This window comes from Cnephaeus nilssonii (assembly GCF_951640355.1).
Source record: "Cnephaeus nilssonii genome assembly, chromosome: 21".
Taxonomy (NCBI): Eukaryota; Metazoa; Chordata; class Mammalia; order Chiroptera; family Vespertilionidae; genus Cnephaeus; species Cnephaeus nilssonii.
In genome coordinates, this window is record NC_137092.1 from 30,510,216 (window position 1) to 30,530,523 (window position 20,308).

Below are 20,308 nucleotides of genomic sequence, written 5' to 3' on the forward strand. Positions count from 1 at the left end.
GTTTTTGTGCGAGCGCTCATGGCTGAGGCATGTGGATGCCGTGGTTGAGTTTGCCCAGGTCACATACTATAAGGTTTCCCCTGGTCCTGTAATGGTTCCAATCCAACCATGTGAACAGTATGTCTTGGGCTTCACACTCATATATGGCACAGACTTGGGGTCCTGATTTCTTGCAGACAATCCCTTTTCTGCCCAAAGTTTCAGACAGATGGCTAGTTTCCTTTTCACGTCTCTGAGATATGGGGTGGAACTTTTCCATTCAGTGTTTCTTTATCAGGGCAGCCCTTGGTCGCCCTAGCAGGAGCATGGGGTTCCCCTCCCACCCCCGATAGCACATACCTTCTTCTGATAACCCCTTCTTCTGAAACACTCCTGAGCTCTTTGGTTTTAGCTCTTACTGATTTCCTATAATGTTCCTGGAACCTGAGGCTTGGAACTTTAATTTTTCTTAAACTTTCTTTCTAAACATTCGTTTTAAACTTTAAACAGCATCGCAGTGTGTTTGCTGTAAATGGACAGCTTACCATATTTGCTTAGGACACTTGGATGACTGTTAGCTCTCTAAATGCTTGTGCTAGTGTGAAAATGAGAGATCACTGGAAGTGGGATTAAAACAGGGGGCAGAATTAAAACTGGGTAGAAACTGCCAGAGTTCGCACAGTGAGGCTGTACGAACGGACACTGCCTGTCTAATCCTAGGTGCCGCTTCCTTCTCTCACCATTGCCAATATTCAGGGCTGTCAATGGTTTCACTCAGTCTTAGGTTTGAACATTTTAATTAACTTGTACAGAACATCTATTTTTTATGAACTGCACAAGGACTTGATGGGATAATTGCAGAGGAGGCCTCCTTGCCTCCCTGCCTCCCTGCCTCCCTGACCTGCACAAGGTGCTGCCACAGCCACCCGCAGTGGGACGTGCGTGAGGAGCACGAGGTGGTGCTGAGCCTGCCACCTCGCCAGGCAGTGGACACACGCAGGGTCTGAAGTTTGCTGGGTGAACACTTGCACAGCCGGGCCTGCTCCCTGAATTCCCAGGAGATGAGCAGGCGCACTGTCCTTAGCTGAGGGAGAGCGGAAGCTGGGTCCCTATGTCCAGGCTGTCTGTGTTAGGGCCTCTGGCTTCCTGGTCCCACAGGCTGGGATGTGTGTGAACCAAGTTGTTGCCCTTTGCCCTAGAAATAGGCTCTCCATGCCTTGAAGTTGATGTTTCCTTCTCTACAATTTTTGCTTTTTGGGTGTTGACTTCACTGGACTTTTCAGACTTAGGGAAAGGTGACAGTTCTACCCTCCTGGCATTCTCTTGCTTTGGAAAGTAACTTGACAACAGGACCTTCTGCCCCATGTACCTGGGTTTCGAGTTGATGTTGCCTCTTATAAAGAGACTTTTGAAATACTCAGGACTGTGTCAATAAGGAATAGGCTGGGCTAGTAGTAGTAGGTCATTACTGGAGGGTTCTGGATGGCCACTTGATGGTACGGTGAAGGTGGGCGTGGGGAGAGGGCTGGACTAAGGGCCTTCCTGTCGCCTTCCAGCCCTGAAGCCCAGCCTGTGCCTGGTCGCTTCACCTGCACTTAGGGCCATGGTGTTCCTTCTGACCATCCCTCTCTCATCTGAGGGCTGGGGTCTCGTGGGGGGAGGGTCTTGGTTTGTGGGGTCTTGGCCTTATTTCTAGGAGGGCCATTGTGTGTAGGTGTCTGTTGTATTTTAGTAAACTTTGTTTACCCCAGCCAGGCAGGAGAGAACTCAACTGTTCAATGATGCCAGGGATCAACTCTACACTTGACTTTGATAAACACATGATAAATGATCAGCTAAAATGAGGTCTGAGGATTTTCTGCAGCATTTTGTGTGTGTTTGTTTCCTTAGAGACATGATGATGTAGTGGGAAGAGAAGGAGATTTGGAGTCAGACTGACCCGAATCCTCCTCCAAATCAGCACTGCATTCCAGCTGTGTGACTTTGTAAAAGTTACTTAGCCTCACTCATCTTTCTTCATCCTCGTGAAAGAGCGTTCCTACCTACCCTGAAGGACTGCTGTGAGGGTTTGTGGGGCTTTAAAAGACAAACCTCCTCTCATTACTCCCTGCTGAAAAACCCTTTAACGTCATCTTGTTGTTTCTTTGGATCCATTTAAAATTTGCTTCGTGACTTACCAGATCCAGCTCTCCTCCCCAGCCTCCCCCACAGCTTTCTGCTCACTCTCAGTGTCAGCCAGGTGGCACTCGGCTCGTCCAACCCTCTCTGGCCCCCGAGCCTTGGAACATGCCCTTCCTCTGCCTGCAAGCTTTCGCTCCTTCTCTTGGCTGGGCAGGTTCCTACCCATTCTCCAAGTCTCAACATAGATATCACAGCTCCCCTGCAAGGCTTTCCAGCAACCCCGGCCCCACCTAGGCCAGTTGGGCCTTCCTGTCAGAAGCCTCTTTTCATGTACAAATCCCTCGTTGAGCACTCATGCCTCTGGAGATGCTGTTATTGTTTGCCTCCTCCAATGGATGAAGGAGGTCCATGAAGGCAGGAGCAGTGTCCTTCTTGCCTCTTCTACAGCCGTACCATTGAACACACTGCCAGCACTTAGTAGGTGCTTGATAGATGTTTACCGAATGACTGAAGGAAGAAGGAAGCAAGCACCTCGTTCAGTGCCTCACACCTAGTAGGTCCTCAATCAATATTGATTTCCTTTCACGTTAACCCCTTCCTCCCTCCCCCCCCCCCCATGAAAGTTGTTTGCCTTGGTCATGGATAATGGACAACTCTTTGTAGCTGATTTGATGACGATGGCAACGTTTCCATGACAACCTCATCACTAATTCTCAATACTCGAATTTTAAAAATGTACCTGAAGATTTCAAAATAAAAAGGGGAAAGAATACAACTGATGTATTTCCCAGTGGAATAGGAAGAAACCAGCATTGTCGCCCAATTGCATTTCAATATGGGCTTTTATTTGTAAAGGTCTCGTGTGTTGGTACTCGACTGTGACATAAAGTATACGGGTTAATACTTTGTTTCCCGCTGCCTTTATCTCTGCCATTAAAGAACAAGTGCATCATGGAAAAAGTGCTAAAAATAGAGCCTGCCTGGTTTATGGAGAAGGATGTGTATGACAGGAATTAAGCAATTGTTTAGCTCGGGACGTCTGCAACCCCAAATCAGGCTTTCCTTTGTGACTAGAATGTCATTCTCGGCCTCTTTAACGTCGAGCTCCCTCCTTTTCTTGAATATGCTTTTCCTGGTGGGGACTGAGTTTGTCCTCACTTTGTAGTCATAAAAACCCACATTGTTTCTAAACAGGGGAGGTTTTTGAAGCTGTACTTGGGAAAAGGGAAAGAGATGTACATATAGGTGCAGAGGGAGGGGTTGTGCCGGGAGTAAGGCATTTAAGGGGTAAGGTTTCTCTTGACCTCAGAGAGCGGGTGTCTGAGGTAGCTGTGGATGATGGTGATGGAGGTGTTTGTGGCACGTATCTGTGCCCTGAAATGATCAGCGGAGCCTGTTTGGTGGGTGAAGTGGTGAGTACCCAGAGGCCACTCTCAAAGAGGAAATTCTCTTTGTGTGACTCTGGGTCCTTCTGCTGCCATTGTCCAGGGCGATAACGGCTGAAAATCCACATGAGACCGGGATCTGGAGGCTGCTGGCTCCTCTGACCCTTGTTAGGGCCCGACCTGGCCGTGGTGGATTGGCCAGGTCTTCAGCCCAGGGAGACATTAGCGTTTGCCCACAACTTTGCCCCGTGCTGCTCCCAGTTTAAGCCGACACCCTCTGCTTCCTGGAGTCCTGCAGCATCCCTGTAGCAGGCCTCCCTCTGCTTCCAGACTTGCCTCTTCGGGCCCTTCTTCCACACTGACGCCTTCACACAGAGCAATGGTTATGAACCTCCCTTACTTCAAACTCTTGCCTTTGCTTAAAGGGCATATGAAGACTTGCCTGCCCCCTTCCTTATATTGAGCATCCTTTCTCAACTTTGGCCTCTCTTGATGCCCCTAAAACACAACAACAAACACCGGGCTTCTCCCACATGAAGCTTCTCCCACACTGAGCTCTTGCACCACCTCCCAAATATGCCCAAGCCCTGTACACTGTCTGCCTGAGTTTTGCTGTCTGTCTGTGGGCCATCCTTCAAGAGAGATCTTGACAAGCATTTTACATCGAAGCCTTTCCTGACTACCTGAGTCAATTAATTGTCTCTTTTTCTCTGCTCTCAAAGTATTTTTATCCAGGCGTCTCTCAGCACTTGTTGCATTGTATTTTAGTAGTTTGTTTGCACATCTCTCTTCTGTTCTAAACTCTGAGATTTTTGGATCTTTGTGGGTAACTTTTGGTGTTTAAGAGTTCATGGCTGTTGTTATTAAAGCACTTGAGAGTCCATAGAATTGATGGGTCCCTGAAGCTAATTTATCTTTTTTTTTTTTTTCCTCAAAGAAATGAACTTTATCAGTCTTTCTTTCTTTTCAGGACATTTCAGTTCTGTTATTTTTGGTACTTGATCCTTGAGCAAGCCAAAACTGTTAAGTAAAAATGATGTATTCCATGAACTATTGCTGGAGCCTTCCTGATTCTCATCAAGAACCTTTTGAACCAATATTTTTCTTTACTTGCCCCAAATACTGGTGTTTGGATACTGCTTAACCATTTATAGGAAAAATGTATAGATTTATACATATACGTGCACAAATCTATACCTGTTTTCTTATTTGACCTTCCCAGTACCTATCTGGTATAAATAGTATTGTCTTCATTTTTCAGGTGAGGAAATTGAGGCATGGAGACCTTGCCTTGCTCCAGATTGGTTAGTTATGAAGCCAGGTTTGGCCTGCAAGAGCTGTATCTTGATTGACTTACTGTGGTTGCAACCCCCTCTCAAATGCTTCCCCCAGCCATCCCTTTGTTTTCCGACATGTCCTCCCTTATCCCACCTCCCCATCTTACATCTACATATGCACACATGTGTGTGGTTCACACTTTTTAATCCACAGTTTGCTGTCTGGTGTGTGGGTAGTTGGTTCATCCATTCCAAATCTACTTTAGAAAGAAACTCCTACATTTGTGTAAGTCTGTTCAGGATAGTCTATGGTGCAGTATAACATCGCGGTTCAGACTTGTGCTGTTCAGTACGGTGCGCTCTGGCTGCATATGACTGTTGAGCAATTGAGATGTGGCTGCTCTGAATTGAGGAGTAAGTTACGGTGTACACATAGGATTTCCAAGTTAGCCCGCAAAGAGGAATGTAGAATATCTCACTGATTTATATGTTGATTACATGTTGAAGTGATAATATTTTGAATGTGTTGGGTTACATTATTGGGTTAAGATATTGATAAAATTAACTTCATCTGTATCCTCTTACTTTTTTATGTGGCTACTAGAAAATTTGAAATTACATATGTGACTCATGTTTGTGGCTTGCATGATATCTCCATTGGTTAGTGCTTGTTTAGATGATGGGCTTTCGAATCAAATTTGGGTTTATCTCAGCTTCACCACTTAATTAGGTTTGTGGTTTTGGGCAACTTAGCCTTCCTTGAGTCATTTTTCTTATCTGTAAAATAAACACCAGTATCTACTTCACATGGTTTTTATGAGGATTCAATTGTATTTTGCATATAAAGTGCTCAGCCCAGAACCTGGCATGGGAGCATAGGGAGCTAAAAGCATGGGCGCTGGCATTAAACTTGACAAAGTTTTCAACACTGGCTGTGCCACTCAAAGCTTTTGTGGCCTTGGACAAGTTACATTACTTCCCCAAGCCTCAGTTTCTTCATTGTAAAAAATGGATGATAATAGTATGTGCCTCATAGAATTGTGAGGATTAAATGTATGTAAAGGGCTTACTAGCTCAGGGTAGGGCATACAGTAAGCACTAACTAAATGATAACCCTATCATAATAACGGGGGAAGGGCATCTGCTGGAAATGATGAATGATGTTAAGAGATATACTAGTATGTGGACTCTGGTTTTTATTTTTATTTCTTCATGACAGTGCATATCATTGGAATATGGCTTTAAGATGTAACATTCTTGTTTCTCATGGTTATTATAGTATTCTAAGAATATCCTTAATATTATATTTTTGTCAAGAAGAATATTAGCCCTAACCGGTTTGTCTCAGTGGATAAAGCATCGACCTGCAGACTGATTCCAGTTAAGGGCATGTACCTTGGTTGCAAGCACATCCCCAGTGGGGGGTGTGCAGGAGGCAGCTGATCGATGTTTCTCTCTCATCAATGTTTCTAACTCTCTATCCCTCTCCCTTCCTCTCTGTAAAAAATAAATAATATATTTTTAAAAAAGAAGCATATTATTATTTGGGTCTTATTTTATAGCCTCCTCTTTGGCTTTTTTTGTTCCACCAGTCATTCATTTATTCAAGTGGCTTTTGTTAGGCACTTACTATGTGCCAGGCACTGTGCTAAGGACTGAGTATTATGTGGTGGTGAGAAGACAAACACCCTGCCTTCATGGAGCTTACAATCTAGTGGGAGCGACATCTCTACACAAGAGAAAAAAAACCCAGATACATGTATTATTATAACCCCTGATGAACGCTATGACCTGGTGATATGATAGAATGTAACAGAGGAAGTGAGGTGGGAGAGAAGACAGGGTGGCCAGGAAATCCTCTAGGGAGGAGATACGCCAAGACCTAAAGCTTGACAAGAACCCATTCATGCAGGGGAGGGCCATTTTGCGCTGCTCCAAGGTAGGGAAAGAGCTTTGGTATTTGTGCAGAAAGCCAATGGGGTGGCGTGGTTGGTGAGAGGGTGAAGGGCTTTTAGGTGAAGTTGGAAAGATAGACAGGGGCTAGTAGGTCACATCAGGAATGTAGATCTTATTTGAAGTTCAATGTAATGAACTGGAGGGTTCTGATCAGGGAAGTGAATGATTGACACAAGTTGCTGTTTGGTAATGAATTTGAGGAAGGGAGGTTGGGAAGCTGCTGCCATGCTGCAGTGAGGGGGAAGGTGTACCAGAATGAGTTGAAGTAAAGTTGGAGAATAGTGACAAGGTCCTGAGTTATATGTATTTGGTGGCACAAGCAACAGAACTCCCTGATGGATTAGTTCTAGAGGTTTTCTTGGAAGGAGATCTGAGCTGCATACCTTTGTGGTACCAGGAGAGAGTGGCATTGAGGCTGCCTTAATGCCACTCTCTCCTGGTACCACAAAGGTTGATGGAATGAAACAAGAGGGCATCATGGGGTGGGGGGGTGTAAAGCACTTGAGGAAGGGGAGAAGGGTGAGTTCAGGGCACAAGGGAGAAACTGGGTTCTGGTAGGCGGTGGGCTTTTCTCTATTGAAACAGGAGGGAGGGAGGTGGTTGAGAGTGGAGGCCAGTTTGTAGATTTGTGAACATTGGAAGACACAGAAATTTACATCTGGTTCTGTTTATTCAGTGATTCGTAAGGCAAAAACACGAGCTAAGAGTGAGGTGTAGCAGAGAACAGCACTTAAGAACTTAACAGTGACATATTATGGTCTCTGGTCCATTCTAGCAAAAACCACTTTCCATAGTGACTGTCACTTGACTCAAAAAAGTTGCAGGGTGTTTGTGGTTTGGTCCTGCTTCTTTCTGAATGTATCTAGGTGTGGCTTGGGGTCTGGAGTAGTTATTCTTCAGGAAGACAGGCTCGGGCCAGTGTGGCTAGTTTGGGGCTTGAATTGTGAAGTCCTGGAGAAGGTCCACATGGGAGATGCTGCCTTCACCAGAAGCCGGTTTTCATAAGATGACAGGAGGGCATGTTGCCATCATTCAGAGGTCCTATGCAAAAGCAGTAGTTAATCAAGAGCTGGTATACAATAGAAGAAAAACACTGAATTCGGAAAGTTGGCTTGGATTTAAGGTGTTATTTTGTCATCTGCAATATGACTGTGAGCAAAACCATTTACCTTCTGGCTTTATTTCCAATTTGTAAAATAAGGAAAGTGCCAGCTTTCCCATCGCATGAGATTGCATGAGACATGATGATGTATGTCACATGCCATGGGAGGTAATTCAGGCTGTACAAAGAGTGAAGATTTGAAGGCTTGGACCTGGCAGCCAGGCTTGTACTCACAGCTCTCTGCTTACTCACCGCTGGTATGACTCAGGGTGAGTCAGTCTGCCTCTCTGGACTTCCATTTTCCCATCTGTAGAACCCTCTCACAGGGTGGTTATAAGGATGCCAACATACAGTTGAGGACTTTGGAAATAAGAGTGCTGGAGAAATGTGAGAGTCAGTCTGATTTTCCTATTCTTCATCCGGGGAGAAGCCCTCACTCTCTTTTCTTTCCAGAATCAATCTTAAGATGAATGTTCTTTGGCCTCATCAATAAGGGCCTGTAATGAGCATTTCCCATGGGCAGGGCCTGGGGTTGGGGGTTGTAGGGGGAGGCACAGTGAGAGGGTGAACAGTGATGTTACTCTGGGTGAAGGAAGTAGTGTCTGTATTTGGGGGACTCACAGGCTGATGGGTGTATAGGACAGACACAGGCCCACTCTTAGAAAATGCATTCTGGATGGGCTGCCAGCTGGCTGCCTTTGGAAGCTTCCAGTGTACAGGACTCGTCCAACTGAAGGAGCTAGAAGCACATGCTGATACTGATAAGTGACAGAAAGGAGGCGGAGGAGAGGATGACTGTGCTGTGGTCACCAGGACCACTACACCAGGCTGTGTGTCTCCATGCCTGGTGAGCTGTTTCCAGCAAAGCTTTGCAGCACCACTGAGCATCTACCATAAGACAAACTCCTTATTGCTGGGCGCAAGGTCGGCATGCCATCTAGACCCCCTCCCTTTGGAGGACACTAGCCATTTTCCAGATAATGCTATGCTGAGTGACCCCGAGGAACCTTTCCCTCCTGAGGATGGCAGCCGCGGAGCTCATCAGAGCAGCGCTGTTATCTGTCGTCTGGTCTGAATCCATTCCCACCCAGACTTCGGAGGAGGAAGGTGGGTCAGACTCCCGGGAATCTTTCTCATCAACGCATTAGTCATGTGTCACTGTGCTCTAAAAAGGCTGTTGGAGTCAAATAGTTAACTGGATGCAAAATATTCTTGGTCAGGGAATCGTTTTTTGAAGAAGATTGTTTTTCTTAAACAATGAAGAACCCACTCCATGGAATTTCCACCTTCTGTTTGCCATGGATAGTTGCTAAAGAGTTAACATGAGAGTGAAATATATAGGGTCTCAAGTCAGACTAGAAAAGCTTGGTCTTGGGGGAATTATTCGTAGCCTTTAATATAAAGGTTTGGAAAGAGAATGTGTCACGTTTAGCTCCATCAAATATCCTAGCATCCAGGTCTGCTCCCAGAATGCAGACAACCTATGGTTTCAGTGTGAAAGGCTGCACTGCATCCCAGAGACAGGAAGAGAGAAACTTACTACCCATCCCCAACATCCCTCCCTGTGTAGCTCACACCTCTGTTAACCCCCTTTCAACACACATTGTAGGAATAGCAGCAGGGGCAGAGTCTGCAGTCAACCTGGCATTTTGGGGCGTTATGGAGACACTGTTGATCCAGGCCTCGCTCAGGCAGGGCCTCAGAGTGTCCTGGAAAGCATCAGAATGGGAAATCCACCTAGAAATAATTGTGGATTATATCAGACTGTCACAGGGACAGACACTTTTTCTCTGAAAGGCCATTTCCTCCTGAGGGCTTGTTACCAAGAACCATGGAGCGCCAGGGGACTTTGGTGTGCAATCAGCAGGTGGCTGCCTCCTTGTGGATTCTTTTGAGTTCTTGTTGACTACCATTCAGATTGTGTTTTGTAAACATACAATAACCCCCCTAAGTAGCTCACCTCCCATTCCCCTGCCCTTTCCTTAATTGAATGCCCAGGTCCCCTTCCTTACTTGTAATTCATCCGTATTCAGTGGATTTTTTAAAAATTAAACTTCTCATTGTGAGATAACTATACACTGAGTGGCCAGATTATGATGATCTCTGAATGCATAATAATCTGGCCACTCAGTGTGTGTGTGTGTGTGTGTGTGTGTGTGTGTGTGTGTATGTGTATTAGAGGCCCGGTGCATGAATTCATGCATGGGTGGGGTCTGGCCAGTCTGGCCAGGGGGAGGGGACATGGGCAGTTGGCCGGCCTGCCTGCTGGTCGAACTCCTGGTCGAGGGGACAATTTGCATATTAGCCTTTTATTATATAGGAATTATATAGGATATACACTGAATGGCCAGATTATTATGCATTCAGAGATCATAATAATCTGGCCACTCAGTGTAGGTTCACAAGCAGTTGTAAGAAATAATACAGAGAGATCCCATGTGCTCCTTATTCAGCTTCCCTGATGACAGTTTCCTGCAAAACTGTAGTCTAATATCACAACCAAGATACTTACTTTGGGAGAGTCAAGATATAGAACATTTCTCTCACCCCGCGAATATCTCTTGTTGCCTTTTTATAGCCACATTCACTTCCTTTCTGCCCTTCCCCCTTCCCCTTAAGCCCTTGGCAACCACTCATTTATTCTCTGTTTCTATAATTTTGTCATTTCAAGGATGTTATATAAAGTTTATATACATTTATAAAACGTTATATAAATTTCAATCTCTGGAGACTCATCCAGGTTGTTGAATGTATCAGTAGTTTAAACCCTTTTAATTGCTGAGTAACATTCTATGGTATGGATGTACCACAGTTTGTTTAACCATTTATTTGTTGAAGGATATCTGGGTTGTTTCCAGTTTTAGTTTGTTAGGAATAAAGCTACTATAAATATTCATGTGCAGGTTTTTGTGTGAGAACGTAAGTTTTTATTTTTTCTGGGATGAATGCCATGAGTGTAATTGGTGGGCCATGTGGTAGTGGTATATTTAGTTGTTTTATAAACAACAAAACTTTCTTCTTCAGTGGCTGTACCATTTTATATTGCTCATAAACTAGATATGAACAATCTAGTTTATCTGCATCCTTACCAGCATTTATGCTGTCTCAATTTTTTATTTTAGCCATTCTGATGGATATGTAGTGATAGCTCATTGTAGTTTTAATTGGCATTTTCCTAATGGCTAATGATGTTGAACATCATTTCATGTGTTACTTGCCATCTGTATATCCTCTTGGGTGAAATATTTGTTCATGACTCTTCATCTTCTCATTGGATTTTTTTTATTGTTGAGTTTTGAAATCATATGTTGTAAATTATTTATTCTAGATACTTTTCTTTGCTGGATATGTGGTTTACAAATATTTTCTCCAAGTCATAGGTTGTCTTTTTATCCTCCTAACAGTCTTTTGCAGAGCAAATGTTTTACATTCTGATGAGGTCCAATTTATCAGTTTTTTCTTGTGTGGATTGTGCTGAGAACACTTTGCCTAGCTCTAGATCCTGAGAAGTTTTCCTATTTTTTTTCTAAAAGTTTTATAGTTTTACATTTAAGTTTTCAATCCATTTTGAGATAATTTTTATATAGGGTATGAGACTTATATTGAGTCAGTCTCTCTCTCTCTCTCTCTCTCTCTCTCTCTCTCTCTCTCTCTCTCTCCTATGAATGTTCTTTCTTCCACAGAATTGCCACTGAATAGCTTTTTGCACCACCATCAAAAATCAGTTGAGCATATTTGTGTGGGTCTATTTCTGGGTTCTCTAGTCTTTTTAATTAATCTATGAGTCTATTCTTCTATCAATACCACACAGTCTTAATTACTGTAGCTATATATCCAGTCTTGAAATTGGCTAGGCTGATTCCTTCCACTTTATTTTTCTTATTCAAAATTGTTTTTAGCTATTTCAGTTCCTTTGCCATTCCATAGAAATTTTAGAATAATCTTGTGTATTTACAAAAACAATTGCTGGCATTTTGCTAGAAATTGTGCTAAACCTGTATATTAATTTTAGCAACACAGCATGCCTCTTCATTTATTTATATCTTCTTCTTCTTTTTTAAAAAAATCCTCACCTGAGGATATTTTTTCCCATTGCTTCCCAGATTCCCAGAGAGAGTGAAAGGGAGGGAGGGAGGAGGAGAGAAACATTGATGTGAGACATACCAGTTGCCTCCCCCACGAGCCCCAACTGGAAGTAGAGAGTGAACCTGCAACCCACGTATGTGCCCTTGACTGGGAATCAAACCTGCAACCCTTTGGTGCACGGGCTGACGCTCTAACCACTGACCCACACCACCCAGGGCTATTTATATCTTCTTTGATCTCTTATCAGCATTTGGTGCTCATTTTCTAGTATATAGAAATACAATGATTTTTATTTATCTTGTGTTGTGTGACCTAGAAGTTTATATGTACATTCCTTGGGGTATTCTACCTACACCATTATGTTATTTGGAAGTAGGGATACTTTTATTTCTTCCTTCCCAATCTTTATTTTTTTGCCTTATCACAGTGGCAGTACTATGTTGAAGAAAAGTAGTGAAAGCTGGTATCTTGCCTTGTTTTTGATCTTAGGGGAAAAGCCTTTTAGTCTTTCACCATTAAATAAGATGTTAGTTTTAGGGTTTTATTTATTTATTTATTTTTTGTAGATGCTCTTTATCAAGTTTAAGAAGTCACCTTTTAAGGCCTGGGACAAATTGTAGTGGGGGCAGGGATATTCAGATTATTTTATATTCACTAACAGGACTTTAACCTCTAGAGGAAAAAATAAGTCCCGTGACATAAGAGGAAGTGTCACCTAAAGTTTTTTAAGAATCTGTAAGTGGCACAGAAGCGCAGCTGGGCTGGGGGTGGGGGTCCCTTCCAGCTTAGCCTAGCGTCTGAAAACATAGCTTTTTGTGATACTCTTTGGAACCAAGCTTCTCTAGACTTCTTCCTTCACTGAATCTACTTCATAAAAGACCTGTCGTGTAGGGAAATATAACCTCGACGTGGAACGGCATGGGTTTGAATCCAGCTGGAGCAGTTTGGGATCCAGGTTCTATTTTTCCTAGCTGCATGACCTTGACGTTCATTCCTTCACTTAAAGACAGTCCTGTAGTGCCTACTCTGGGCCAACTACCATGTGGGGTTTTTGGAATAAAGTAGTAAGTACCTTTCGTTGTCCTATTTTCTTCATTTTCTAGCCTTCAGCAAGTTCAGCTGGTTTTACTTCAGAAATATATCCAAAATTGGACTACTTTTCTCCATCACCCCATCTTTTTTTCAGGGTGTTAGAAAAAGTTTCCTGACTCTGTTCTTTCTTCTAATCCTCTCCCTCAATTCATTATGCAGCAGCCAGGGTGATCTTTTATAAAAAGATCATCGGATTATTCTCTGGTTTAAAACCTTCCGGTTATACTCAGACATACTGAGGATAAAATCCAGTGCCTCTCCATGACCCACCAGGTCTTGCATGGTTTGGGTTCTGCTTCCTCTCTGAACCCATCTAGCACCCTTCCCCGCTCATTTCGTGAGCTTCAGTCACATCAGACTTCTTTCTTTCCCCCAAAATACCCAGATTGTCCTACCCTGGGTTCATTACACCAGTTATGCTCTCTGCCTGGGATAGTTTTTCCATATAAGTTTGAATGGCTGGTTCCTTGCTGTCATTCAGATTTTAGTTCAAACACTCTCCCTCTCCTAATCCTCAAGTCACATTCTATCAAATCACTGGGTGTTCCATGCCACTTCTTATTTAGCTCTTATCACAATTTGGAATTTCCTTGATTTGTCTACTGGACTGCGCTCCATGAGACCTGGAACTGTGCTTTTTCCTTCGTTACTGTATGTCCAGTGTCCAGAACAGTTCCTGGCACAGAACACTACATATTTGTTGAGTGAAGTTATTTCATTCTCTTGAGCCTCAGTTTCTCACTTGTCACATAGAATAGTAATTGGCTGATAAGATGAGGTTGTATTTAGAATGAAGCGAGGTAATACATGTATGTTAAGTATTTATTACAATGCTAGGCACAGAGTAAACCAAGTAATAGTTTGCCGTTGTTTCATTGTGATTATTTATATTATAATATAAATAATATATTTACATTATATTATAATGTTCACTTCCCTTCTCCCATACTCCTCTAGGATCTGTCCTTGCACCCAATGACCCATCTGGAGCGTCATGATGATTTGTCAGTGACAGATGCTTGCCATTAAATCCTAACTTAGTTCTCTCTTGGTCGTGTTTTTCTGTACAGGTCCTGCAGCTGGGCTCAGACATCCTTCCCCAATACAAGCAAGAGGCACCAAAGACTCCCCCTCACATCATCTTACATTACTGTGTTTTTAAGACCACGTGGGATTGGATCATCTTGATTTTAACCTTCTACACAGCCATCTTGGTCCCTTACAATGTCTCCTTTAAAACCAGGCAGAACAATGTGGCCTGGCTAGTTGTGGATAGCATCGTGGACGTCATCTTTCTGGTGGACATTGTGTTGAATTTTCATACCACCTTTGTTGGACCAGCTGGGGAGGTGATTTCCGACCCCAAACTCATCCGCATGAACTATCTGAAGACGTGGTTTGTGATTGATCTTCTGTCCTGTTTGCCATATGACGTCATCAACGCTTTTGAGAACGTGGACGAGGTTAGTGCCTTTATGGGTGATCCAGGGAAGATTGCTTTTGCTGATCAGATTCCACCACCCCTGGAGGGGAGAGAGAGTCAGGTACATCCCTCAAATCTCAGACCTTGTTGTCATGTCTTTAAAGTTGAATTAAATGTGGGTGGTGAACAGAAGAGTAATTAATGGGTGGGAACTAGCATGATGATGTCTGGAACAGAGGGAGCATGCTGGATAGCTATCCTTACCCACTGTTCTTGCCTTTGGAGGGTCAGGGGTTCTGCATGTCAGTGAATGGTGTGGAAGAGACCAAAGGCTTCCCTTTTACTCCACGTGGAGCGCATGCCATTGGCTCAAGGGTGGCGGGGCTGCAGAAACAGGCATGCATTGCCACTGCACTGCTGAATCTTTCACTCTGTATGCATTTGCTGAATGTCTACTTATTGATTATGCTAATTATGGGGACTTTCTATCATCTGTTGCTGACCTTTGGCTGTTTCATTTTAATTAACTCCTAGCAACAAGGATGGTGTTTTCTCCTAAGTTTGCTTGCTTATTTATTTATTTAATTTTGGAGGGGGAGGGGTAAATGTTGGGAAAAAAATGAGTTGCTTCTTTGCTAAACTGAGTTTTGGAGGTGACCAGTGGCATTCAGTTGTCCGTACTTTCCCTTGCCTAAATTTGCTGAGATTGTACTAAGAGGAGTAATGTTGTTACTAGATTACACTGCTATTGGATGGTTAGTCCTGCGGGCCATGGCAGGAATTAAAGAAGAAAAAAGCCCTGCAAATGTGTTAGAATCAGGACATGCTTTCACAGTCAGTGAATGGATGTCTGGGACATGTTGTAGCAGGAAGAGGCCACTGGGCTGGTTAAAGTGATTTCCTCCTTTGAAAAAGCAAGGATGCCAAGTCATTGCAAAGGAAAACGTCAGATTCTTATCTAGTTTGTGTCCTACTGGAATGGTTCTTTCTTTTTCCTGCTCCTTGGTTGACACTCCAGATGGATTAAGATAAGGCAGTTCATCTGGCAAATCTTCAGCCTCAAGCAGCAGTGGATGCTCATTGCCTGAGACTACAGAGGGTCCCAGAGGTGTCAGTCTGGCTGGGCTGTTTGTTAGCTGGGTGGGTAATTTAGGATGCCATTAGAGGCTGAGTCAGGCAAGGTACACTCTAAAGGTACATGGCTAGTGGGGTTCAGTCTTGAGATAGTCAGAAAGGAGCAGTCAGCTCCCTGCCAGGATAATGAGGCCTGATCAGTGACTCCATGTCTCAGTGGTGGCATATGATGCATCTCTGCCTTCATATTGGTGCCAGAAGTGGGTGAGGGCTGGGGCTCTTTCTCTTTGAGAACCCAACCGCTAGCGGTTCTCAACCTGACCCACAGGTTGAGAACCGCTGCTGTAGAGCCTAAGACCATCGGAAAACACAGATATTTACATTACGATTCATAACAGTAGCAACATTGCAGTTATGAAGTAGCAACGAAAATAATTTTATGGTTGGGGGTCACCACAACATGAGGAACTGTATTAAAGGGTCACGACATTAGAAAGGTTGAGAACCACTGCTCTAGACTCAGAACAACCCCTGCTTTTATCTGTGTGGAGTGTTTTAATATACTTTAAAATCCCAAGGAATAATTCTCCAGGTGGCTTGTGTGGATTTTGTAGGGGGAGTAAATGAGTTGAAACTGATCATTTACAAGAACAAAATCACCCCTAAGGTGAATATGGGGATTCTTAAATGTGAATTTTAGTACATGTTGGGAACATTTTTCTATGTGAATACATTTCTAGAAAATTTTATGTTAGTGAGGAAAATATGATCATTTTGGCTTAGATAATTCAAATGAATTATTTCAACCTAAAAGAGCTCCTTACACACACATATGGGAAATGAAATTTAACTTTAAAAAACTATTTGGGTTTTTCAATTAAACCACTTACTATTTATAGCAATTGCATTGAAGTTTCACGAATAAATAGAACCATTCTTCGGCTTCCACGTGTCTTATTAAACATTGGCAGAGCTATAAACACTTAGGTAAATGTGTCAAGATTACCTTGTAGGCTGACAGGGCAGAGAGCTTCTTCCCAGGCACTGTGAATGTTGGGTTGGAACTCCTTTGCCATTAATTGTGAATACCCCTGGCATGGTTTCTGATTTCCAGATTCATAAACTAGATTGCAGGCACTAAAAACATCATTGATCTGTAGGTTTCTAGTTGGCAAAGGGTTTAGCATCAAAGTTCTTACTGCCATCTCTTGATCATAAATAATAATATAAATATTAAGGTGCTATAGCTGTGATTTGCTTCTACAAACACTTGATTTCACATTTAGTAATTCCTTTCAAAGCGTTGGCTTACATCCGAAAAAATGCCTTTTCATAACAATTGTGGTGGTGTTGGGGGAGATCGGTGTGAGGAAACTGAAGATTTGGCTTCCAGTCCTCTTGGGGTCACCTATTAGGACAACTGGGAACCTTGTGAACGTCATTTGGCCTTTCTGGATCACAGTTTTCCTGTCTACATTTTGGGGCTGATGCTACCTTACCTGCCTCGAGGCATGACATTCAGGCAGTGGGTTGATAATTTGAGTTCCCCACCAGCTGCAAAGCCTGGTGAGTTCTAACATCTCATCTGCATTAGTCTCACCTCCAGACAGGTTGTAAAAGTGAGAGGCCCACCACACTGACCTCCTGGGGATGGGAAGAAGGTGGGGTGATATGAGGGCATTGAGAAGGTTACGATAGGTAGACCAACTGGAGAGTCCAGTGGGACCATAGAGGTCATCCAGTTTCAACCCTCTTAACACACAAATGAGGAAACAGACTAGGGAAATCCGACTCACTCAGGATGGCACAGCACATGGTCACAATAATAATGAGTCCTCTTCTGATTTTTCTGTATTCTTTTCTCTATTCTTATTTTATCAGTGACAGATCTGGTAAAAGTGGGATGAAACACTGAAGGATACAGTTGAGTCAACACTGACCAAGAAGCTCCTGACGTGTATGGCTCACCCCTTGGCTTGGGTGTTGTGGTGGGGAACTTGGGCACGGGGTACAGAGAAGTGGGCATCTGCATTTTCCCCAAAGCAACTACCTTAGTGATGAGATGGGCAGTTTGAGAGGCTCACGGAGGGACAGACCAGCTTTTCTAGGCACAGGCCTTTTTGTTAAAAGATATCATTAAGTTAGTGGGCATGAAAGGCTGATGGGGCTTAGGGGTTGGAGAGGTCCTGAAGGGCACACCACCTGTCGAACCTGGATAATGTTGGGGGGACATTTCCCTCACTGGAGAATCCTGATTAGGGGCTCAGTGGGTTCACATTCACCACATGCTGTCTTCTCACCACGCTCTGTTGTGGAGCCGCTAATCTGAGATGGCAGCCCCCTCTGCTCTAGGTCCTTTGTCTGGGAGACTGTGGGGAGAAAGAAGAAATTATTGACTCATTTCTCATAAAAAATGCATGGAGTCCTCCTAAGTATGCCCATGGGATTGTGTCCCAATGGAGACCACCAAAGAAGAGGCGAATGAGGTATGGTGGCTTTGCCATCTGTGTGTGTGCGGTTGGGTTGTGGGTATGGTGTTAGGGTGGGGGATCCTGGAGTTGAAGGATTAGACCCACCCAAATGGCTAAAGCCAGCAATTGTGAATTCAGCCCTGTGGAGATAGCCCGTCTCCATGATTTAAGCCATGCAAATGATCCCTTCTGGCTCAACTTGTTTCACTTATGTAGATAGCCTACATTTGCGTCATTCTCCAGTCTGTTGGTAATAATCTGTTTTGGAGGCTGTTTGGGAATATGTTTGCATATTAGTTAAACTGGTTAGAGGACAAAAGGTCTGGAAACTGGGTGAACTAAAGCTTGGAATGGGTATGCTGAAGCAAAAGCCAAATGAAGATTATTTCAGCACTCTGTGGACAATTGGCCTAGTGTTCTTTATGAATTAAAGATGGAATTATTATTCACAAACATATTCCCTCTCCTGAGGCAATCATATTGCTTATTGCCATTGGAGTGTGGGAGAGCAAAGGAGAGAATGAAGCCAATCGCACTATCTCCTGGGGCTGGGGATCAAGAGCTTCCTTCTGTCCTTGGCTCTGTAACCTCAGACAGCAGCACCACCAGCTAGTCCTGGTGACATAGCTGTCACTTGCCAAGAGCCCATTCACATGGGAGGTGCTCCTTAGGGCAGAACCAGACTGAGGTGTGCTGATGAAAAGGTAATAGCTCTGACCACAGACAGCGCCCTTTTATCTGGGACTCCTCCAATATGAGAAGACTTCTGAGCAGATTTAGGTTAGGTAGATTATAGAAGACTTCCCAGGAAATTAAAAAAGAAAAAAGAAGAAGCTGGTTTAGAAAGGTGTTGGAAGAGGAGTGGAACTCTGATGAGTGGGGAAAGGAAAAGACCACATGAGAGCAGAAAAAACTAAGCTCACGGCATTGTATATGGAGCTGGGGGAAATTTTCTTTGCTTAAGTCTTTATTTGAGATATAAGACAGATGCTAGTGAAAAATTAGCCAGTCACTTGTTAATGAATCTCTTAATTCAAGTGAAACTCTCAAAGGGCAACAGGAGGTCCATGATCTGACTCTAATTGATGAGAACCCTGATTGGCAGTTTGTGTCAGAGCTGTGCAGACATCTCCATCTTATGATTTCTTCCTATGTTATCATGTGATGTTTAACTCTGGAGGCCACATGTTAGCTTCTAAGACAGAGTACTTCAGGCTTCAGAGGAGAAGTATTTGGCTTCAAGGATGTGCTTCCAAGTGAAGCAAGACTAATGGGTACATTTGAGAGCCTCTGAATCTTTGGAAAAAGAATTGTTTCCTTATAATTTTTTACATTTTGCCTGTAAAAAATTAGAAAATATAGATGAAGGAATAAGTCTTGCCTATAATTTTATCTCATTGTTATCATTTTGGCATACAGTGTCTTCACTTAACGTTGCCCATAGGTTCTGTGACTTTAAGTGAAATGATGTATAAAAAACAATTTTACCATAGGCTAATGATATAAATAAGAGTTGAGTTCCTATTGCATCTCATCAATTATATTATAAAACTAGATGCCCGATGCATGAAGATTCATGCAGAATGGGCCTTCCTTACCCTGAATGCCGGCACAGCCTTTGCTCTGGCCCGGAGCCGCCTTTCCTCCTTCCCATGCTGCCCAGAGGCCCAGAGCAGCTGGGGCGGTGCAAAACGCTGGGCGCCTGTGTATGCAAATTAGCCTACCATCTTTGTTGGATTAATTTGCATACTCCTGATTGGCTGGTGAGTGTCATGAAGGTACAGTCAATTTGAATCTTTCTCTTTTATTAGTGTAGATGGCATTGAACAAAATGATGTTATTTGAGGACCTGCTATATATTGTTCAGGGTTTTTTCCCTTGGAATATGTTCATGTATATGTTTACATGTATTTTAGCAAAATGGAATTATACTGTATGTAGTGAGTTGTAACCTACTTTATTGTCTAAACAATAGGTTTTTTGACATTAAATATTCTTTAAAAACATGAATTTAAATGATTATATGGTAGTCCATTTTAAGGACATGTTTATTTTATGTTCAGATAATTTCCTTTTTTTAAACTTTTAAAGTCATAATAATGCCATAGAGAATGTCTTTATAAATAAATCTGTGTCACATTGCTGATTTAAAAAATATATATTTTTATTGATTTCAGAGAGGAAAGAAGAGGGAGTGAGAGTTGGAAACATCAATGATGAGAGAGGACCATTGATTGGCTGTCTCTTGCATGCCCCCTATGGGGAATGAGCCCATAACCTGGGCATGTGCCTTGACCAGAATCAAACTATGACCTCCTGGTTCATAGGTTGATGCTCAACTA

At 43.2% G+C, this 20,308-nt stretch overlaps 1 protein-coding gene across 2 annotated transcripts in view; it reads left to right on the top strand.

Moving 5' to 3' along the window:
* KCNH1 (potassium voltage-gated channel subfamily H member 1) overlaps positions 1 to 20,308 on the top strand; it is a gene marked incomplete at both ends in the record, with an annotated part of 267,549 nt that overhangs the window by 49,359 nt on the left and 197,882 nt on the right. The window contains one exon of one of the 2 annotated variants that reach the window (XM_079761861.1): positions 14,069 to 14,542. In XM_079761861.1, the coding sequence (XP_079617987.1) occupies positions 14,069 to 14,542 (474 nt within the window). The remainder of the gene's footprint in view (positions 1 to 14,068; positions 14,543 to 20,308) is intronic. The other variant, XM_079761862.1, reaches the window with a different exon arrangement.